Source organism: Macaca fascicularis, chromosome 3 (assembly GCF_037993035.2).
Source record: "Macaca fascicularis isolate 582-1 chromosome 3, T2T-MFA8v1.1".
Taxonomy (NCBI): Eukaryota; Metazoa; Chordata; class Mammalia; order Primates; family Cercopithecidae; genus Macaca; species Macaca fascicularis.
The window spans coordinates 105623976-105648319 of record NC_088377.1 but is presented as its reverse complement, the minus strand read 5'-3'; the positions used below and the strand labels follow the sequence as shown (position 1 = coordinate 105648319).

Below are 24344 nucleotides of genomic sequence, written 5' to 3'. Positions count from 1 at the left end.
CCAATCTTTTGCTGTTAGGAATAATGTAGTCTTGTGCATAAGTCATTTTGGATGTATCTGCATAACATAGCTGTTGAATACATTCCCAGACATGGATTACTAGGTCAGAGGGTTTATGCGTTTGTAATCTTGATAGTTATTACCAAATTGGCCTCCCAAGAGGTTGAACCATTCTTCCACAAGCCTTTTAGAAAGAAAATGCCTATTAACCCACAGTTCTTTTATAGAAGGTTATAAAATACAAGGATTTCTGCTAATCTGATAGGAAAAAAGTGTTAATAAAGTAGTTTTAATTTGTATTTCTACTCTGAATGAGGTTGTTGAACATCTCTTATGCTTAAAAGCCATTTGTACTTCCTTTTCCTTATACTTTAAATTGTTTTGGTCATTCAGTTGTTTTTAGTAATAAGAATATGAAATAGATATTTTAGTAGGTGGTGTTTAGTCATTTCTTAATGATGAATGAGCAGTTAACATCCATAGCCTGTAAGTGCAACACTTTAAATTGCATTTAATAAAATATAATTATACTAAGTCTAGTCATATCTTTAATGGTTTTAGAGTCATTACAAAATGGTTAGATCAAAGGTTGGGTTAATTGATTTTTCAGAAAAATTTTCGAAGTTCAAAGTAAAATCAGGTTAATCTGAGTTTTTGACCTTAAGACTAATGTTCTAAAACTACTTTAATAAATGAAAAAAAAAATAGAAATTATTCTAGAAATCTTTTACCTTTGAGAGATGTGGTTTGTATTCCACAAATAATGGCATGTCCATAACAATTCCATGGATGTTGGAGGAATGAATATTTGAAATTTGGACTATCTTGTAAAGTCTGAGCTTTATGGTTACAAAATATATTCTGTTCCACACATAAGAGTGGTAATCACATTCGTGGTTAGATGACAGGATTCTCTTGCTATTCTTCAATCATTGCATCTTTCTTGAGAATTAAGGAGTATGCAGGTATTTTTATAACTTTGCATACCAATCCTTTCTTTCTGCCTGATCTCAAATACCTTTAACTTTTTGTTCTATCATTTGTAACTTGCAGGTATTATACTTTGTGGACAATTAATTAGGGAGGTAGTTGCCTTACCAAATGAGTGAAGTAATAAAATGGTCTAGTAGTTTGTTTATATTTTCTTAATTTATTGTAAATTAAAAGTCTGGCTTTATTTATGCAATTACAAATATATTTTTAGAGTTGCATCAGTATGGAGAGGCATCCAGCACACATCCATCAGGTATGCTGTCATTCCAGAACATTCTCTGGTACTTCATTTTTCTGTCTTAGCCAACTAAATTTTCTTTGATTAAATTTAATTATTTTGGTTTTTTCCTGTTTTCAAAACATGGAGCTGCATGACATTATCAAGTTAGCCAATTGTCACACTTTAGCAATCTTAATGTTTGTATGCTTGCTTTTTAGATCTAAAATTATATATCAGGAAAAAAAATTATTGACTTACTGATTTAAGGATTAATATTTAGCTTTTCTAGAGTAGTTGAAAATCTTCTGAATGCTTTCTGTGAAAATCATCTAATTATAAATAACTAAGATTTTATTACATGTTCCCAGATTTAGTTATTTTAAAATTATTTTGTATGCATTGATCACAGTACTTTTACCACACTAATAATATAATATGTCTACTTGTGTTATTTGAATTTTGTTTGGTTACAGAAGTATGATAAATAGAAAAAGAACATTGTTATTTTGACTAATTGTGTGCTTTCTTGCTTATTACAGTTTACATGCTGATTAATGCTAAGGCAGTTCTTTAGAAGATAACATTTGAATTTCTATAAATATGTATAAAACAAGTCTGTTTTAAGAAAGCAATTGGGCTGGGCACAGTGGCTTATGCCTGTAATCCCCATACTTTGGGAGGCCAAGGAGGGCAGATTGCTTGAGATCAGGAATTTGAGACCATCCTGGCCAACATGGTGAAACCTGATCTCTACTAAAAATACAAAAATTAGCCAGGCGTGGTGGCACATGCCTGTAATTTCAGCTATTTGGGAGGCTGAGGCAGGAGAATCACTTGAACCTGGGAGACAGAGGTTGCAGTGAGCAGAGATCACGCCACTGCACTCCAGCCTGGGTAAAAGAGTGAGACTCTATCTGAAAAAAGAAAAAAGAAAGCAATTGGTCTGAACTTTCCATCAAATACCAAAAATGCATAATTTAATTAGAATTTAAATTAAAGCAAATAAGCCAAATAGTCCCAATTTTGGAGATCATAACTAACAGTGTAAACTGACATACTTTTATTAATAAAGCAAATGTGAAAGAAATGTATGTACACAAATGAATTTAAAATGGAAAATAGTTTCAAGACTTTTTCAGTATTTGTCTTACAATGGAATTTAATGTTGATCATTTAAATTTAAGATGAGCATATAAATCAGAGCAAGATGATTCAAGAAAAGTATTTAAGACTACCAAATATATTTCATATCTGACTTCGACATGAACTTTTATTGTTTAATTTTGGTTTCAGGGCCTTTTCACAAAGTTCTAATACATCTGAAATATAAACCTTAAATCAACTCCTGTATTATTTCAGGATGTTAATTGGATCATAGCATTTGCTTGCTTTAAGAATTATGCAGTGTTGGTTGGAAAATCAAGTGAAAAGATTGAAGGAAAGTGGAAGAATGGTGGGATAGAATGATTATCAAACTCTTGTTGATTTAAAGTTAGATATTAGAGATGAAGTTTTATTATCTTTGATACCAAAATCTGTTAATATTCTAATAACTTGATTTCCATTTATGAGAGACAAGTTCATTATCTGAAGTACTAAATACATTTTCAGTTACAATTAAATCAGTGGTTTGACAAGGATTTTTTAAATTCAGTGGAAGTGATATAACTATAGTATTTTTAATTGTGCTGTGTGTTTTAGGTATTTGTGAAGTGTCATTTTGATTATAATCCATACAATGATAACCTAATACCTTGCAAAGAAGCAGGATTGAAGTTTTCCAAAGGAGAAATTCTTCAGATTGTAAATAGAGAAGATCCAAATTGGTGGCAGGTTAGTATGCTTCTCAGAAGTTCCTCAACGACTTTTCTAATTTTAATCTTAGATCTGGTTAATATCTGAATATTCAGGAAGAATATTAGCATTTGTTACAATGATTTTTCCCACATGAACAGCTCCTGCTTCATGGCTACTAATTTTGTGGACATAAGATCAAATTGGGAGGGAATTTGTAAGTAGCTCTTAATAAGTGCAGAATTAACCAGCCTGTGGCACTAACCAGTTGGTTTAGGGAATAGACCAGTTGGTTTTTTTCACATGGGTAATTGCATTAAAATATGCTATTGACCAAGAAGAACTCGCTTGAGTCATCCCTTTTAAAAAGATATTTGGGTTTTGTTTATTTTAAGTAGGAGTCTTTTACTATGAAGTAGGTCTTTCTCTTGTCTCCTCTCCCTCATGTTCGTTCATAGCAAGTAAAGCATAATTTCTTAAGGTCTTAATGTCTATTTGCTCACCTCTTCTCAGATACTGGGAAATGGAGATTCACTCTATCAGTTTTGTTAGGTTTTGGATTAAAATCTGTGTATATGGAAAGAGATGTGTATTATCACTGCATTTTTCCCTCCTTTTTTCAGAAGATCTGTTTAATGGTATTCTTTTTTCTTCTCCTCATGTAGCTTTCAGAAACCCCTAGCAGCAGTGATAAGTCTGTTTTTGTAATTGTTTATATTAGCTAACAACCACAGTATTCAGAACTGGAGAAACTGACAAGTCAGGAAGTCTGAAATGCCTTAAACTATCAAAGCAAATGAGAGTTTTACTAAAGAACAAGAAGTAAGAGGAAAGGATCCAGGACTTAGCACCAAATTCTAAAATTAACTGAGATATTGGTACTCACATTAGCTCTAAAATATAGATCTACTTCTAAGGAGAAACAAATCACAGAATGAGAGCAGTCTTACTAATGTGTCCTTAAATTTAAATTAAGACATTATTGCGTATAGGTGCACTGTGTGTTGAGACAGCTAAGAAATGGGTAAATTAAACAATCTATGATTTCAAGAGGTTTCCCCTGAACTTTTTAGATCCCTCATTTAAAAAATCTCTCTGTGGCTGTGTCCTTTATTGAATTATTCTAGTTTTCCTTCTTTTTTCTTTTTCCTATGAATGCGATCTCTTAGTTTTCTCTTCTAACCTCAATTCTTCTCTCAATTTCTCCCTGCATTTTGATGGTTGGTTACTTTAATTCTGTTTTTCAGGATTTTAATTGCTAAAAGTTATACTAGATTTTCTATGCTAGTTGTAAGGTTAGAAATACTAACTTTGTGAGATAAATCACTAACAGCCAGTTCTCCAGCCACTGTTTTAAAATATTTCTTTGGAGCTTATTTTAAAAGTTAGCTATTTCACGTTAGGTAAAGTTTTGCCTAGTTTAAATTTACAAACTCTTGGGATATTCATACTCCTGGTAGCATAGATTAAAATCTACACTTTATATTCCAAATAGTATCTCCTTTTCATTTGATTTGGCCTGAAATACCAACATAGTAGGATTAAGGTTGACAGTAAATGTCTTTTAAAGGGTGCTAGATAAAATGTCGTGTTAATACATCTTATTATAGAATAGCGTTTATTTTCCTTTTCCAACTTAGTATTATAAATAAGAAGTTTAAGCAATTTAACTTGTATTTTGGTCCCCAAATTTCACTACCAGATATCAGATATGAAGAATTTTAGGTGCCAATTGATTCCTCAGTGCTGAATTGTTTAAGTATCTTAACTGACAATGCTATGGATGTAAATCTCAAGGTTGTTTTTAAAAGCAAATATGACTTTTTTTAACTGACCACTGCTTGTCCTACTTAATAGAATATGGTCTCAAATTTTGGTCACTGAGATATACAATTCGTTAATTTGATTCTAGGCTAGCCATGTAAAAGAGGGAGGAAGCGCTGGTCTCATTCCAAGCCAGTTCCTGGAAGAGAAGAGAAAGGCATTTGTTAGAAGAGACTGGGACAATTCAGGTGATGAGCTCGACAAAATAAGTAACAAGCAGTCCTTTGTGACCACCTTTCTTTGTCTCTCTTGTCTAAATAAGCAAATGCATTTATTTAAAATATGTCTAGAATGAATCCCTCCCTCTACTTTAGCTCTCATAAGTAATCTTTTTGATCCCGTTCTGCCACCTGCTGGTAGAGTATCAAAATTCAGTGGCTTAACTCACCCCCACCCTCTTTTGCTTCCTAGGATGCAACATTGGGAAGATAATTCTCCCACCCCTATAAAATACTACAGGGCAATTTTTTCATGTTCTGACATACTACTTAAGTTATATTTGTTTTATCATCCTTCAGGACCTTTTTGTGGAACTATAAGTAGCAAAAAAAAGAAGAAGATGATGTATCTCACAACCAGAAATGCAGGTAGGTTTTAAATACTTTTTGAGAAGTCCAAGTGAAGTAGCTATATGTCATTTAGTGTGGCATAAACTCTGAATATACAGCTTTAAGTGAATGTAATTCAGATTAGTACCTAGTTGCAAGGGACTGGCATATGAACACATGGTGCAATATAATATAAATTATTTAAATCCTGGCATTATATATACTATGATGTGCTTTATTTTGTGAGTATAGTTTATAACAAAACAAATTGGTTAGGATTTTTACTTGTCTTAATGAAGAAGCAGTATTATAATTGAAACTATTTGTCCAGAGAATTTTGAAATAGTAATTTATGTGCCATTTCTAAAGGGTAGAATGCCTTTGTCAAGATGTTAAAAGAGTTATGTTTAAGGGCAACTGTATCCTGCTATAACACTGACCATGGTACTTTTAGAAAAATAGCACTGGATCACATGAATCTTGGTCTGATATAATAGAATTCCTTCTTAAATCTTTTAGTCATGCAGAAAGAAATATTTTTAAAAAGAAAGATATGGTAACTGTGTGAGATGATGGATATGTTTAATAGCTTGATTGAGGTAATCATTCACAGTGTACACATTCATGAAAACATCAAGTTGTACACTTCATATACAATTCCTATTTGTCAGTTATACCTCAGTAGAGCTGAAAGAATTTTTAAAAACAATTTAGAATAAAACCCCAGACCTGTATTGGCTACTCATTTGAAGTTAAAAATAAATAAATAAAAAGGAAGGAAGGGAAAGAATGGAAACTACTATATTTATTCTTCCCAGTTGCAGAGGATGACAGGAGTAAAAAGCAGCTCTATGAATCAGAAATTTCTGGAGGCTTAATCAAAGCAGTTGGCAATTTTAAAAGTACTTTCTTGACTTCAGAGCTACCTCTATGCTGGTAATAAACTAAACAGCACACCCTAAAAGAAAATAATATAGAAGGCAGAAGTAGGCTTGTTTTCTCTTAATATTGGTTTAATCTACTGTGGGGAAATTGTGCAAAGAAAGAGTTGCTATTAGGATAATAAGCTAAGGAAGGAGTGTTATTACTACAGATTGAGAGTTACAGTAACAACAGGTAATATAATATTTCAAATCATCACTTTGGCCCTATTCTTCATAAAATATATGCCCATAAGGCTTTTTTTGCAAAATAGAAAATTCATAATTTGCCCACTAAGATTATACTTTTGGATTATGTTTCTAGTGAAAATAGTGTATCTAAAATTTGTTTTATATGTAAATTTCAAAATCTTAATATTTAAATGTATGTTGTCAGTAAATGTCAGTATGTTGAATTTTCTAATCAAACTGATAATTGTAGATTTGCCATACAATATTCATTTATATAATTGGAAGGTCACTCGTTCCATGGAACTTAAGCAACCACACTAGGTTTGCTCCTGTCCTCTGTATTTGATACATACTTTCTATATAAACTGGTCTGTAATTTGATTATTTATATTAAAGGATTTCTACTGACAAATTGATAATAGATTTCAGTGGATAGAATCTCTGATAAATAAGGATAAAACATAGAATTTTTCTAGCTTGATTAATCAGACTAATTTTTTCTTTTTTTTTTTTTTTTGAGACAGAGTCTCGCTCTGTCACCAGGCTGGAGTGCAGTGGCATAATCTCGGCTTACTGCAGTCTCCACTTCCTGGGTTCAAGTGATTCTCCTACCCCAGCCTCCCGAGTAGCTGGGACTACAGGTGCGCACCACCATGCCCAGCTAATTTTTTGTATTTTTTTAGTAGAGACAGGGTTTCACCATGTTGGCCAGGATGGTCTCGATTTCTTGACCTCGTGATCCCACCACCTCGACCTCCAAAAGTGCTGGGATTACAGACATGAGCCACCATGCCCGGCCCGATTAGACAAATTTTTAAGGGCAAATGGATGGACCAGGTGTTTAAAGCAAGATATAAAATAATTTACTGGGCCAGGCACAGTGGCTCATGCCTACAATCCCAGCACTTTGAGAGGCTGAGGCAGGAGGATCACTTGAGGCCAGTAGTTTGAGACCAGCCTGGGCAACATACCAAGATCCCGTCTCTACAAAAGAAATTAAAAATTAGCTGGGTATGGTGGCCCATGCCTGTGGTTTCATCTACTTGGGAGACTTCCTTGAGCCCAGGAGTTCAAGGGTACGGTGAGCTAAGATTGCAACACTATACTCTACCCTGGGTGACAGTGAGCCCTGGTCTTAAAAACAATAATAAAATAATTATTATTTATTGTACTTTACCAAATTTGTAAAAACAAATCTATGCTAAGTGGGTACAAGTCAAGTGATATTTAACTATCAAGACAGCTAAGCCATTACTAGACAGAATTGCAGAGATTTCTTTCATGTATATAAAAGATGACTAAATATATATTCCTCTTTGCTTTTTCATTTAGAATTTGATCGTCACGAAATCCAGATATATGAGGAGGTAGCCAAAATGCCTCCCTTCCAGAGAAAAACATTAGTATTGATAGGAGCTCAAGGTGTAGGCCGAAGAAGCTTGAAAAACAGGTTTATAGTATTGAATCCCACTAGATTTGGAACTACGGTGCCATGTAAGTTTTCTGTGTTTTCCTTGGTATGCAATTGGCAGGAAAGAGTATGGACATATGGAGGAGAGGGGGATTATTATCGTTAATTATTGCTATTCCCAAATAAGTTTTCTTTATTGCAGTGAAAATGAACAAGTAAAAGACATTGAAAAATTTAGTAATTCTATAGCTGTTGTGAGATATGCTGCAGTGCTGTTGGCTTGCTGTCTGGTGGCAAGTGCTTCTCTAAACTGTTGAGTTCAGAAATCTTAGAATTAAATGCCTATATTTGGCCGGGCGCGGTGGCTCACGCCTGTAATCCCAGCACTTTGGGAGGCCGAGACGGGCGGATCACGAGGTCAGGAGATCGAGACCATCCTGGCTAACACGGTGAAACCCCGTCTCTACTAAAAAATACAAAAAACTAGCCAGGCGAGGTGGCGGGCGCCTGTAGTCCCAGCTACTGAGGCAGGAGAATGGCGTGAACCCGGGAGGCGGAGCTTGCAGTGAGCTGAGATCCGGCCACCGCACTCCAGCCTGGGTGACAGAGCGAGACTCCGTCTCAAAAAAAAAAAAAAAAAAAAAAAAAGAATTAAATGCCTATATTTAAGAATTGTGGCAAGATAGGCATTTAGGATTTTCTTGTACTGATGTCTGTCTAAAAAATTGGATTTTTCAGCCATTTTAGTGTAAAGAAAAGGGGAAAGCTTCTGACCCTCAGACGTAGCCAGTGTGGCAACAGCTGTATGAATTTACGTGGCCTGGGTTGTAGCTCTCAGTTGTGCAAGGTTATAAACCTGATTTTTGATAGCACATCAAGAGTGATTCATCTTTTACTGCAGGCAGCATTAATTAAGGTTACAAAGTCTGATATATAGAATAAAATAATATTGATGAGAAGTATAACCATTAAGTGAATCAAACACTCATTTTATGGTCTTTGCATTCATTTCTCTATTTGCATATTTACATAGAAAGTTTAATAATCAATGTCAGAAGTATGCTTGATGAGAATGGAGTTAGATCAAGGAATTCGATGATGTTAGTGACTTACTGTAGTGACTAATACACATTTGTCTATAAATGTGGGAACTATTATACATTTGTCTTTGTTTTTGAAATACATGAATCTTTACTTGTGAACTTAGATGTTCTCTCCCTTGAAGAAAGCAGGAGATAAGCTAACGTTGCTTTCTTAATTCCCTTTGCTATGCTTCTATTTCTGACCAAAGCCACCTTTTAATACGGCATTCCTTTAGGTATATTGATGCCTTCAAGCTATTTTGAGTCAAATCCTAGCCTAACTTTAACCCCATCTCTTTTAATTGAATTTTAGAGTTTCTCTGGTTTTGTCCAGTATATTTTGGGTTTAATTCTCAGTGAGTACTCTTATTGCTAAAATTCTTAAAAGTTAGGGAAATAGCCTTGTCATTGCCCCCATGTGCTGCTTGTAATTCCTTCAGAGTAAGTCTTCTGTTTCTACTGTAGGCATTGTAAAACACTAAATTTAGACAAATCCTAGTAAAGTGATTAACAAAACAAAAACTTCACTGTAATCAAAGTATGTTAAAGCTGCAATTGTTGAATAAAGAAAAAGTTTTTCGCTTTTATCAAATTAATATGTGCCCAATATTTTCGGCAAGTAGTTCTTAAAGACATATAATGAGGGAAAAAATAACCCCTTCTCTTCCCCTGCCTCACCACGGGTTCACTTATGAAAAACAGTCACTTTTCATTGTTTTTGCTATTTCTTTTGGTAGTGTTCCATATTTCTTAATAATGTCTTTAGTCTGCTGTTTCCTGCTGTATCCAGTTTAGGCCTTATCTGTTGACTTCTTGACTGTCTTTCCAATATAAAGATAGCTGTATTTTCAGTTAGTTCAATTTTACTTTCTTGAATAGGCCTTTCCCCTTCTGTGACCCAGGAATCTCCGGAGTTCTGTTTTTCCTTATACTACTTGATTTTATGTATATGTATATACAATTTTTTGTTGTTTTTTAAGCTAAAGACTTGTTTATCCAGTAAGTTGTATTTGTTTTTTTTTCCTGGAGACCTCTGTCTCAGAACCCTGTGTTTCTGCTTCAATGAGGACTACATGCTGTCTCTCTGGCTGCCCACCTGTTAACACTGGAGTAGTTCCCTTTGTTGTTATCCTGGTTGAAGCTGTTGTTCCTCCATCCCATTTTTTCTCTTTCTTGGTTTATCACCTTGTTTTGCTGGGGTACATCCTCTTGTATGTGGAATGTAATGTCTGCATCTCTGTGTTTTAAAATTGTATTTTTTGCCCTTTATTTGACTAATTAGCTGAGAATAGAATTCTGGACTGTAAAATTCAAAAGCTATTACAATGTCTTCATCATCGCCAAAAGAATCTCTGTACCCATTTCCCACCAACCTCCTCACGCCCTGCTGCCACGAGCAATCATGAATCTTTCTGTAAAAATAGATTTGCTTATTTTGGACATTTTATATACTGGAGTTATACAATATGTGGTATTTTGTGACTGGCTTCTTAACATGTCAGATCTCGTCTGTGTTGTAGCATGTATCAGTACTTATTTTCTTTCCCTTGCTAAGTGATGGTTACATGGCTATACCACATTTTATCGATATATTCATCAGTTGATGGACATTTGGATTGTTTTATTTTTAGCTATTGTGAATAATGCCACAGTCAGCATTTGTATACAGGTATTTGTGTGGACATATGCCTATTTCTCTTGGGTATATATACCTAGGAATGGAATTTGTAGGTTATATGGTGACTATATGTTGAGCCTTTAGAACTTCTACACTGTTTCCCACAGCAGGTGTATATGTACCCTTTCACAATCCCAGCAGCATATGAAGTTTCCAGTTTCTCTACATCCTCACCAACATTTGTCATCTGACTTTTTGATTATAGTCATCCTAGTGGGTATGAAGTTGTATCTTATTTTGGTTCTCATTTGCATTTCCCTAATGGCTGATAATGTCAACAACTTTTCATGTACATATTTGCCATTTATGCATTTTCTTTGGAGGAATGTCTGTTTAAACTGGTTGCCTATTTTTCAGTTAGGTTATTTGTCTTTTTCTTAAGCTGTAAGAGGAGGTCATATTATATTCTGGATACAAGTTCCTTACTAGATATATGATTTGCACATATTAATATTTTCTCTCATTCTTTGGTGACTTCTCATGTTTTCGATGGTGTCCTTTGATATACAAAAGTTTTTCATTTTGATGAAATCCAATTTTGTATATCTTTTGTTGCTCATCATGCTTTTCATATCTTATCAAATATGATACCATATCAAGGCTTTCCCTAACCTGAGGCCACAAAATTTTACTCCTGTATTTTATTTTAAGAGTTTATACTACTAACTCTTATATGCAGATTATATGAGCCATTTTGTGTTCATTTTTGTGTTGAGTGTGAGGAGGGGGTTCCAACTTTATTCTTTTGCTTGCACTTTTCCAGTTGTCACAGCACAATTTGTCAAAAAGAACAGTTGTTTCCTCCAGTGAATTGTCTTGCCACCCTTTTTGAAAATTGATTGTAAATGTGAAGATGGATTTATAAACCCTCAATTCTATTCCATTAACCTAGATGTCCGTCCTTACGCCAGTCCCACATTGTCTCGATTACTGTATATTTGTATTAAGTTTCAAAACCAGGAATTGTGAACCTTCTCAACTTGTTCTTTCTTTTGAAGTTTTGGCTCTTCTGGGTTCCTGACATTTCTATATAAATTATAAGATAAGCTTCCAGTTTCTGCAGAAAAGTTAGCTAGAATTTTAAGAGGGATTATATTGAATTCTAGCTACCTTGTCTGCAACAACTGGAAGTTTATCTTATAATTTGTATAGAAATGCCAGTAAGTTGACTTGAGGACTACTGCCATCTGTTTTGTTTTGTTTTGTTTTTTGTTTTGCTTTGTTTTGTTTGAGATAGAGTCTTGCTCTGTCGCCCAGGCTGGAGTGTAGTGGCGTAGTCTTGGCTCACTGCAGCCTCCGCCTCCTGGATTCAAGCCATTCTCCTCCCTCAGCCTCCTGAGTAGCTGGGATTACAGGCACCCACCATCCTGCCTGGCTAATTTTTTTTGTATTTTTAGTAGAGACTTACTTTCACCATGTTGGCCAGGCTGGTTTTGAACTCCTGACCTCAGGTGATCCACCCGCCTCAGACTCCCAAAGTGCTGGGATTACAGGTGCTATCTTAACAGTATTAATTCTTCCAGTCTATGAGCATAGATGTCTTTCCATTTATTTAGGTCTTCATTTTAATGCTGTTTATGGTTTTCATTGTACAAATGTTATGCTGCTTTTGTCACATTTATTCCTGAGTATTTTGTTCTTTTTTATTCTGTAGCAAAAAGTATTTTCTTAATTTCCTTTTTGGATTGTTCCTTGCTAGTGTATAGAAATAAACTGATTTTTGTGTGTTGGCTTTGTCTTTTAGCCTTATTGACCTCATTGATTCTAATGATGATTTTTTTTGTGTGGGTTCCTCAGGATTTTCTGTATACAAAATCATGTCATTTGCAAATAGAGATCGTTTTACTTGTTTCTTTCCAGTCTGGGTGCTGTTTATGTCTTTGTCTTGTCTAATTGCCTCAACTAGAACCTGCAGTGTAATGTGTAATAGTGTAATAGAAGTGGCAAAAGTGAACATCCTTGTCTTGTTCATGATCTTAAGGAGAAAGGAGAAAGCATTCAGTCTTTCCATTTTAGCTGTGGGTTTTTCACAGATGCCTTTCATCAGATTGGAGAAGTTCCCTTGTGTTCCTACTTTGTTGGCTTTTTACCAAGAAAGGGTACTAGATCTTGCCAAATGCTTTTTCTTTGTTGATGGTTCATATGATTTTTGTTTTTTATTGTCTTCTATTGATATGATGTATTACATTCCTTGATTTTTATATATTGAACCAACCTTGTCTTTTTGTGGTAAATTCCATTTGGTTATGATGTGCCATCTTTTTTATATACTTCTAGATTCGGTTACTTGTAATTTGTAAGGATTTTTGTATCTATATTTATAAGGGATATTGGTCTATAGTTTTCATTCTTACGATGTCATTGTCTAGCTTTGATATGGTAGTACAGGACTCATAGAATGAGTTGTGAAGTATTCTTTCCTCTTTCATTGTTTGGGAAGAGTATGTAAAGGATTAATTATAATTTGTTCAATGTTTGATGAAATTCACCTGTGAAGCCATTTAACCCTGGGCTTTACTTTGTGGGAAGTTTTGATTATTAATTCAGTCTCTTTACTTGTTATAGGTCAACTTGGATTTTTTTTTAATCAGTTTCAGGATTTCTGCAGGGTTCATAGTAATATTTTTTCTTTCATTTCTGATTTTAGATATTTGAGTCTTTCCTCTTTTATTCTTAGTCTATGTAAAGATTTGTCAATTTTGTTGATCTTTTCAGACAACCAAATTTTGCCTTTGCTGATTTTCTGTATTTTTTCTACTTTCTAATTTTTGCTATAATCTTTATTATTTTCTTTCTACTTGTACTTTGGGTTTATTTTACTCTCTTTCTGTTTTTTTAGATAGAAAATTAGATTATTGATTTGAGATCTTTTTTAACATAGGCTTTCACAGCTATAGATTTCCCTCTAAGCATTTAGTTGCGTCTTAAAGTTTTTGGTATACTGCGTTTTTGTTTTCATTCATCTCAAAATACTTTTGCTTTGAGTGGGTGATATATATGTGTGTGTGTATATATATATATATGTTCAATGATACTTGTCTCTGTAGATGGCTACAGAGACTTTAAAACCATAATCCTGAATGTACAACTATGCAACACAGACCAGTTAGCCAGATCTAAAATAATAAACTGGCTTCTTATGACAACTATTCTGTTCCAACCCTTCTTCCCTCCACAATGACCCTAAATCTTACATGAATACAGTTACTCTGGCAGAACGGAAACCCATCTTTGTGACCAAAAGTAAAAACCAAAGAAGAAATAGCGATTCATCCGTTAGTTGGTGAAAGCAAGAAATGTAGTGCCCTTCACTGTGCTGCTTAGTCTTAACTCATTTTGTCCCTATTCTTCAGCCCATCTGTTTAGCTCTTAATATGTTTGAATTAGCCATATGATTCAGCTCTTTAGTGCTCATCACAGTGCTGATCTTTTTCCCATCAGTAGCTTTTAAGACAATTATCAAGGGCTTAAAGCCCTCCACAGAACCTTTTCTTAGCATGAATGGGTTTAGTTCAACCATCATACATCTTCAAGGTAATGAACGTGCTGCTGGACAACTGGCACTCTGGAACCGCCTGGTCAGCTCTATCTGTAACTGTGCTCTTCAACAGCACCATCTCCTCTCAAAGTATTTTCTTTCATTTGTGATCGCTTATTTGATCCATTGGTTATTTGGGAGTATATTGCTTATTTTCTATATATTTTTGAATTTCTAAAATTTTCTGTTATAAAATTAAGGTGATTTAACTTTCTTTATATATTACAAAATGATCCTAAAATAAAATAGAAAAACATTGTTATTTTAGAGAGATAGGCTATGTTATGAATCCTGTTTTCTCTTTAACATTGACATCTTGACATCTTGAGCTTAGTTAACAAATTAAGTATTACTTTGTTGATTGTTTCTTCATTATTTGAATAGCAGCTAAAATTAATAATTTTGCCTGTCATAAAAAATTACTTCTAAAAAATCACATTATGTAGTTGCTCAGTATAGAAGTCTGAGGAATCAGTTGTAGTCAAACCATGTTCTAATTTCTCTGTTCTAGAAATGGAAAGCAGTTTAAATATGTGGCAACGTAGACTGTTTTTTGGAGTGTTAGTAGAGAATAGGATTGTAGTTAAAGTTCACTTGTAAACTGAAGAACATTTCTCTTAAGAATTAAGATTCCCTCAGCATGGAGGTAGGTGTAGTACGTGTACATATACGTATTTATTTCAAGCAGTGCATTCCCTTGTATGGTTTCACTGTAGTACTTCACAAAAAAAAACAAACAAAAAAAACTGCTTTTTAAAATTAATGTTCACAATGTTGAAGCAAGTCCTATTATGCATTTATTTGGAGCACTGAAAGTTGCCTTTGAAGTTTTATTATACACCTTTGGTGACTAATTCCAAAAACCTTAAAGATCACACAGTTTTAAATATGAGAAGCCATCATAGCATCTTGAAGATTCTTGAAGATACTTTATAAACACTCTTCACAGTAGTCTAAGATGACCACTCTCAAGGTTGAGCCAGAAAACAAGGGAAAAATGGGAGTCCTATTATACATAATGATCTCATTTGACCCTTATGTTTGAGCATGAGTTTGAAGTTAATTTTGTTCTTATAAAAGTTTTCTATGTCTTATGCTTACTAGAATTAGTCAAAACACTGTCATCTTTTTATTTGGATTACTTTCTTAATTTGGTGTTCTTAATAATTCCATCAGTTATTCTGCAACTACTTAGCTAATAGAAACAGAATACTTCTGTCTCTGATCCAGCAAAGCCCAGAGTAAGGCTAAGCTTGAAATAACACACTCAAAAATTACTTTTCTTCTTCAAAGTTATTGTTAACAAAGTTGTCAGAGAGTACACATTTGCAACAGTTTAGAAAGTGGTAATAACCGTTCCTAGCACAGACCAATTTGCAAAGGATTGTATGTCTCTGAAAGTATTCAAAGCTATAAAATATCAGACAAAAGGATCTCCTACTTCTAAATTTTGACTTGAGCCATTCAGTCTCATTTTCCCAGAAATAATATGTCGGGTCAGAGGAGAGGAGTTTAATCGACCATAATAATAATGAGGCGGCTAGCTCTACCACTGAAGTGTAAAATAGAACAATTAACATTTGGGAGTATCAATAAACAGGAAGCTAAAAGAAAGGGTTGGTTTTGAGGTAAGGTAAAAGATAGATAATTTGTGGGTAAAACTGCACTTTACAAAATTGGTATTACGACTAAGAATAGGTGAACTTTGCTTGCTCACCTTTTGGGACACTTAGGACGTGTTAATGTGGAAAGAAAGGATGTGATCGATTCCTAAGGAGAAGGAGAGTGCTCGTCAGTTGAAAAGACTCACCCACAACATGCCTCACACTTATTAACACTTACCATAATTAAGAACGTCATTGAAGGCTCTGCTGCTAGGTAAAATTTTGAGTTTCAAAGTGATTTTAAGAAGCATATTTTTGGATGCGAATTTTGTTTGGGGGACTACCTCTTAAAATATTCCTCTAAGGTATCAAGAAACTTTTTCTATTAAAGGGCCATATGGTAAAGTTTTAGGCTTTGCAGTCCATACAGTCTGTCACAATTACCACCGTTTTAATGGAAAAGAAACCATGTATGATACAAATGAGTATGGCTGTGATCCAATAAAACTTAAAGAAGCAGATCAGATTTGGTCATAGGCTGTAGTTTGCTGCACCAAGTGGAAAAATGTTAAGCCACCCTATGTATTTTAGTCTATTTTTTATGTCCTACAATTTCTTTGTACGAAAGTCTCAACACCATTTTATTTAGTTACTTCACGGAAACCAAGGGAAGATGAAAAAGATGGCCAGGCATATAAGTTTGTGTCACGATCTGAGATGGAAGCAGATATTAAAGCTGGAAAGTATTTGGAACATGGGGAATATGAAGGAAATCTCTATGGAACCAAAATTGATTCTATTCTTGAGGTTGTCCAGACTGGACGGACTTGCATTCTGGATGTCAACCCACAAGTAAGCTGCTTGGATTCCAAAGCTGTTTTTTATATTTTATTTTCTGTGGAGTTTTTTTATTTTCTGTGTGTTGGGGTTGTTTGTTTTGTCAGGGTGGAAAGGTGACTCTTTCCCTCCATTACCTTTGGGTGATAGAGAATATTATTATGTATACATAGCTAGTTAAATAAATCTCTGAACAATTAGCCAACAGCGGCTTGGGTGGCAAAAGAAACTGTGTGATTAGATCTACGGTAGAAGTTTAGTATGTATTTACCTGTTCAAGTAATGCATAAATGCATACATTAAAAAATGTTAAGTTTAAAACTCTAGTCTGCAATATAAAGAATAAAAAATTAAAGTCACTCCCCCTCCTACCTGACACACATGCACACCTCTTATTCTCACTCTGTGTTTCTCTCTCACCTACCCCTTCCCACTCTGCTACACTCAGCCCAACCTCACCTCCCTACTCAGAGATAAGAGTTGTTAATAGTTTCTTATGTCTCTTTCTAGTCATTTCACTATGCCTTAAATACAAATATATATAAGGTAATGGGTTTTCTGTTTTTGTTGTTTCTTTTTACAAAAATGGAAAAATTCTACATAGATTCTTCAGGGATTTTATTAAATAGTACTGTTTCTTGAAGATCTTTTTATGGTTAGTTACTGTAGAGCTTTTTTTTCTTTGTAATTGTTATATAGTACTTTATAGTATGAATATATATTCATTTAACCACTCTCCAATAAATCAACATTGAGGTTATTTCTACTTTTTCGGTATTAACAGAATTCTACAATTAACATAAAAAGAGTTTACATCACTCTTGATGAGTTTTTGATCATTGTTTTATACTTTCGTTTCTTCAAGAGGAACAGACTGAATTTAGAACAAAATAAATGGATCACTATTTTAAGAAAGTACTATATGGAATGAGAATGACAGAATGGAGATAGGTATTAAATTATGTCCTTTAATCCATAGAACAAGTGCAAACAGCCTTTGATTTATACTAAAGGGTAGCAGAATTCTAGTTCTAATATTGTATAAATTGGCTTATTATAATTCTTTTACACAGGCACTGAAAGTATTGAGGACGTCAGAGTTTATGCCCTATGTGGTATTTATTGCGGCTCCAGAGCTAGAGACGTTGCGTGCCATGCACAAGGCTGTGGTGGATGCAGGAATCACTACCAAGCTTCTGACCGTGAGCTAACCATATGATTTTCCTTCTAAAATCTTTCCTTTTCTTTTGAGCATGTTTAACTCTTATCTAATTTATTTTTATGTATTTATTTTTGAGGCAGAGTCTTGCCTTCTTGCCCAGGCTGGAATGCGTTGACACGATCTAAGCTCACTGCAACCTCACCCTCCCAGATTAAAGCGATTCTCCTGCCTCAGCCTCCCAAGTAGCTGGGATTACAGGCGTGCGCCACCAGGCCCAGCTAATTTTTGTATTTTTAGTAGAGACGGGGTTTCCCCGTGTTGGCCAGACTGGTCTCGAACTCCTGACCTCGAACTCCTGATCTGCCCACCTTGGCCTCCCAAAGTGCTGGGATTACAGGCGGGAGCCACCATGCCTGGCCAACTCTTAGCTAATTATGCTATGAAACAAACATGCTATATAAGGTGCTACAGAATAAAAATTAATTAGATGTAGTTAGGATCTGGAACGGTATTCTTTTACTTGAAAATCATTGTATACTTTATTTTAAATCAAAAGTTTAGTTCCCCTTTGTAAAATGAAATGGACCAATATTAAAATACGCATATTAATTGAACGCCTTCATTTTACTAGTGGGGTGACTGGGCTCCAAGATCACTAACAGGCATGTTTATTATATGGTTTATCATTGGTAAAGTCAGGTGTTCTGATGTTTAGTTTCTATTACATGTTTTTTCCTTTTTTTCCTCTCTCCTTTTTCACTTATGGAAATTCAAAAATCTATGCAAAAAAGGGGAAACAGGAGCCCTTATGCCCATCGCCTAGCTTGAATAATCATGGCAATTTCTTGTTTTAATTAGACCCCTCCCCACTTCCTCCTCTCCTTGAATTATTTTGAAGCAAATCTTTGATATCATGTCATCCATAAATATTTCAATATTTATATCTAAAAGATAAAGACATTTAAAACATACCATTAATACAACAAAAATTAATAAGCAGTATCTTACTGTCATCTACATGCAGTCTATATTTGAGTTTCTCCAAGGTTTTGTTTTGTTTTGTTTTGTTTTAACAGTTGATTTGTTCAAATCAGTATTCAAACAAGATCAACACATTGAATTTACTTCTTGTCACCTAAATCTTTTTCCCAGCTTAATTGAGGTATAATTGATGCACAGTAAGCTGTACGTACCTAACGTGCCCAGCTTGATCAAATTGGCCATATATTTGTACTCATGAAAGCCATTACAACCAAAATAATGAACATGTCCATCATCTCCACACATTTCCCTGTGTAACCTGCTCCCTGCACCCTTCCTCCCACCACTCTCACCGTTTCCCCCCACTGTACTTGGTTATATGCCATGAAATCAGGTAGTAGTAGTTTTCTTTGTTCTTTTTCAAGTTGATCCATGTCTCTGCTTTCTGAATGTATGAAACATGGTAAGTGTTTAATGTCTTTGCAGATTCTAACATGTGAGTCAGTTCTGGATTGGTTTTGATTGAATGATTTTTCTCTTTATTATGGGTATATCTTCCTGCTTCTTTGCAATCCTGGTAACACTTTTGGATGCCAGACATTGTGAGCTTTGTTCTAGGATGCAGTTATTTGGAAATAGCTTGTTTTTTTCAGGTCTCACTTTTTAAATGTGTTGGGTAAGACCCAAGCAGTTCTTATTTTAGGGCCAGTTATTCCCCACAAATAAGGCAAGACCTATTTGGTACTCCTACCACAGGGCCTGTGAGTCATGAGGTTTTCAGTTCTGGCTAAGGGGGAATAGGTGCCATCCCTGGGTACCTCTAATCCTTTCTGGTGGTTCTTTCTCAGCTTCAGGTCGTACCCATGTGCAGGTTGGTACTCAGCTGAATGCTGGACAAGGACCTTCTACAAATCTCCAAAGTCTGTCTGTGCTGCTCTTCCCCTCCAGCGTTCCGTCCTGCAAACTTGCCACCTGGGTCTCCCTGGGCTCAGCTCTGTCTTCAACTCAGAGTCCTGTAGGCTCCTCTGGGCTCACTCTCTCTATCCTACTACCCATAAATTCTTTCAAGCCAGTAAACTGGAGTAATCATAGGACTCACTTCATTTGTTTTCTATCTTTCTGTGATCTGTTTTTAATATCTTGATGTATAGTATCTTAAAAACTGTTTCATACATTTTGTCCATAAATTAATTGTTAGGTGGGAGAGGTAGTCTGGTGCCTGTTATTCCACCTTGGCTAGAAGCACATGTCCCTTTAGTACCTTTTAATCTGTAAATTCTCACTGCCACCCTCCCTCCCCTCTCTTTTCACATTGTTTTAGTTGTTTAAAAAAAAAAAAAAAAAAAGTAGGTCATTTATCCTACAGCATGTTCCATAATCTGGATTTTACCCATTCTGCCCCCATTGTATCATTTTCCTCTATCCCTTCTATTTCTTGTAAACTGATAGGTCGATCTAGAGGGTTGGTCAGACACAGATTCAGGTTTTGGTTGGTGGTTGGTTGGTTTTTGCAAGAATAATTCATAGGTGGTACTTGTTTTATTACATCATGAGGCGTACGTCAGGCTTTTTGTCATGAGATTAATCAGTGGGGTCAGAAGTTGTTAGCCTGATCTATAAAGTTCCTCAGTAACTCTTTACCTAATGGTTTTAGCAAACTTTATTGATCTTTGCCTTGGATAAGTTATTTTTTTAGGGATGGCAAAGTGGTAGTATTCTAAGTTTGTCATTCCTTCTATGTTTATAAAATAGAATTCTTAAAAAGAACTTTTCCTCATCAAGTAGTTGATTATTCTGAGGTACGGTTGATACAGGAAAGGCAGGATACATCTTTGATACTATCCTTTGTAGGTCAGCTTTCAGAATAATGAGTTTATTCCCCAAGAGCCTCTAGAGGTTACAGGTGACCAGCTGAGATTGGCTTTGTTTTTTCAATTTCTTGAGCACATGTGTTCAAACTTATTTGATGTGCTTTATTCTGTTGCAGTGATTATTCTTATTGGTGCTAAGATTGTCCCATCATTGACCAATAGGAGCTTATTCTAGTAGGCCCTTGAGACCTTTTTTTTTTAATGACCCTGATAGTCTTGGGTAGCTTCCTTGCTATCTGGTAGAACAAATGTTCCAGGCTCATCTTGTATATTTTCTGTTCTAGGCCAGGAACCAGCCATTTTTCCAAGATACTCTGGTTTCTTTTAGGGTAAATAGTGTTTTAAGACCATAATACTCACAGCGCCCATTGTCACAGAGTTGCTCACTGCTTCTTGCTAGACCTTTTTATGTGGACAGTGCTAGCATATATGCTTTTCTGTTTGTATGTTTGAAGGAAAATATATCATGAATTTATTCTGATATTTTCCAATCAAATTCAAGATCACAGGATTTTATTTAACTTATTTTATCTTATATGCCTAATTCCTTTCTCTTATGCTGAATATCCCAGTTCTCATACACACTGGAAATGTTAGAATTAGAATATTATATAATTGCTCATTTGCTTTGTTCCACAGTACAAATACAACATTCTGGGAATAAGTGTATCAACACAACCACCACTAGTATCATTACTGTGAACAGTCCCCCCAGCTCCCCACCTAGTTCTTTCTGTCTTTAGAATATATCCCACTAAGTATATACAGTCAGATCACTATGTTTTGTTTTTTTGTTTTTTTCTGTCACCAGGCTGGAGTGCAGTGGTGCAATCTCGGCTTACTGCAACCTCTGCCTCCCGAGTTCAAGCCATTCTCCTGCCTCAGCCTCCCGGGTAGCTGGGACTACAGGCACGTGCCACCACGCCCAGCTAACTTTTGTATTTTTAGTAGAGATGGTGTTTCACCCTGTTGGCCAGGAAGATCACTATGTTTTAAAGTCACTTGAAGTACCTTATCTCTGTGTGTTTAGTTCGGTTATTCTTTTTAATGTTTAAATTATTGTGTCTTCAGCTAGTAGGAGCCTATTCAACTTGAATTCTGAGTCTTTTTAACACGATTCTAGTAGTGTTTGATAATTCCTTGCTTTCTGATATGACAAGATGCTCCAGATTATTCTACATTTCCTAGCCCAGACCTGGAACCAGCCATCCAGAAACCCTTGTTTCTTTTAGTGGGAGATAGCATTTAAAGATAATTCAGACAGTAAGGGTATACATTAAACTCAGTTGGACGTTGTTTTTAGACCTTTTCAGTAACCAGAGGTAGGAAATAAATTTTTTGTTTTTAGAAAACGTATACATCATTTGTTCAATTTGAAAGCTTCAAATGAAATTTTACATTCTTCTTCTTTAGCTTTATATTTGCCTTTTTTTCCTCTTATCCTGAAAACCTTGGTTTGTGATTATATTAACATCATATCTTTTCTTACATGTATATAAATACAAGTACATGCACATATGTAATTTCTGAGTAATATCTGTATTAACAATATGATTAGTGAAAATATTTAAGTTTCAGTCTTTTATTAATTGTTCTTAGGATATATACCACTAGATTTTTTTTTTCCTTCAACTTTTGTTTTGAGTTCCAGGGTACATGTACAGGATGTGCAGGCTTGTTACATAGGTGAACGTGTGCCATGGTGGTTTGCTGCACAGATCAACCCATCACCTACGTATTAAGCCCAGCATCCATTGGCTATTCTTCCTGATGCTCTCCCTTCCCTGTGCTCCTACCCTGACAGGCCCCAGTGTGTATTATTCCCACCATGTGTCCGTGTGTTCTCATTGTACACCTCCCACTTATAACCCACTGGATACTATCTTCTTTTAAAGCCACTGAAATAATTCCTTGCTGCATGGTTAAACCACCAACTTGGAACACAGGCTTATTTGTTTTATTTGGCTTCTGATTTTTAAGAATGGCTTTTATTTGAATTTAAATTTTGTTGTATAATTCCGTACAACATTTTCATTGCTCCAACATAAATCTTAAATCCAGCTTTTCTGTTCCCTCTCCCTTTGTTTCCTCCCACTCACATTGGCTACCATTATTGCTAGCCATTTTACCATATTAGTTTCCAATATAAGCAAGTGTGCCTGTGTATCCTCCCCCCCCCGCCATTTTATACATAAATCATACCTTATGTACAAAATGTGCCTGCATTTTTCCCATATCATTATATCCTGGAGAACACTCGATAGCCAGAGAGAAATCTTTATTTCCTGTTCCATCTGTATGGCATACTCCATTATTGTTAACAGTTTTTTTTTTTTTTTTTTTTTTTTTTTTTTAACAAATCAAATTGCTAATGGCTATAATAGGCAAGAATTGCTTTCAAGTTGAACTGTGGCCTGTTTGCATATCTGTAATCAGAGATATTTTAGTTGTTTCAAACTCATTTAGAAATCTCAGTATTAGCTGAAATGTAAGTATTAGGGTCCTTCAGGCCTGGCAATGAATCCGCTTCTCTCTCTACACTTTCTACACAAATGATGTTGTTGGGTGCTTCCATCAACATCATTTACATTCGTGCCATTGTTATGCTAATGATTTATATACAGCTAGCTCAGACCTCAGAGCTCTGATTTGCATAACCAGTAGCCTGCTCTACATCTCCACTTGGATGTCTCACAAACATCTTAAGCTTACCATATTACAAAGTAGCACACTTTGTTTCCCCCAGAAATTATGCTCTCCCCACCCCTCCACTCTGTATCTCACACAGCCACCCATTTACCTTAGAAACCTAAGAGCAATTCATGACTCATTCATTTTCCTCCCTTTTCAAATCCTGGATGATGTAAAAAACTAATCCTGATTATTTTATCACCAAAATAAATTTCCAATCTGGTGTCATTTTCATCTCCTCTGTCACCATCATAATCTAGGCAGCCCTTTTCTCTGACCTGGATTCCTGCCATCAGTCTCCCTGCTTCCACTCGTGTCATGCCACATTTTCACTTGAGGCCCACAGAGGTCTTTCGATCACGTAGGGGTCCTCCATGACCTACCTTGTTCCCTAGCCCTTCACCCATTCCAGTCTTCTTTCATTATCTTGAACGTGCCAGGGTTGTTTCCTTCCTCTGGGTTTTGCCCTGCTGTTTCCTCTGCCTGGATGCTGACCTCCTTATTTTCATTTAGTTCTCAGCTTAACTGTCATTTACTACTCAGTCTCTTTCCAATCACTTTATCTAAAGTAGATCTCTTAAAATTCTTTGTGCCTGTTTTGTTTCTTTCATGATAGTTATCACAACTTGGAATTTTTTATATTTATTTCCTCTTTATCTCCTCCACTAAAGGATAGGATCCCTCTCTGTTATTCATTGTTATACCCACTGATTCTGAAACATAGTAGACACCTTAATAGGAACTCAATAAATATTTGTAGAATATATAGAAGTATAGTGAAAATCAAAACACCATCTTACAAAAAGCTTTACTCATGTAGAACCCATTGCTTATGTACTCCCCACATCATTCCACAATGACTAAAACTACTTTATGAAATATGAACAATGCCTGGACAAAAACATAAATAAACGTATGTGAGTATGTGTTTTGGTGGAGGATGGGCAGCATGTAAGGTTAATCTTCAAAAAACACTTCTAAGATTCTGTGATCTTATC

At 35.2% G+C, this 24344-nt stretch overlaps 1 protein-coding gene across 18 annotated transcripts in view; it reads left to right on the top strand.

Moving 5' to 3' along the window:
- PALS2 (protein associated with LIN7 2, MAGUK p55 family member) overlaps positions 1–24344 on the top strand; it is a 106753-nt gene that overhangs the window by 81505 nt on the left and 904 nt on the right. For 8 of the 18 annotated variants that reach the window (XM_065542197.2, XM_045388923.3, XM_045388926.3 and 5 more), the window contains 7 exons: positions 1205–1246; positions 2915–3046; positions 4920–5019; positions 5350–5418; positions 7824–7985; positions 16454–16656; positions 17715–17843. In XM_065542197.2, the coding sequence (XP_065398269.1) occupies positions 1205–1246; positions 2915–3046; positions 4920–5019; positions 5350–5418; positions 7824–7985; positions 16454–16656; positions 17715–17843 (837 nt within the window). Of the gene's footprint in view, positions 1–1204; positions 1247–2914; positions 3047–4919; positions 5020–5349; positions 5419–7823; positions 7986–16453; positions 16657–17714; positions 17844–17943; positions 18410–24344 lie in introns of those variants that run through there. The other 10 variants (XM_074035336.1, XM_074035337.1, XM_074035339.1 and 7 more) reach the window with 3 other exon arrangements.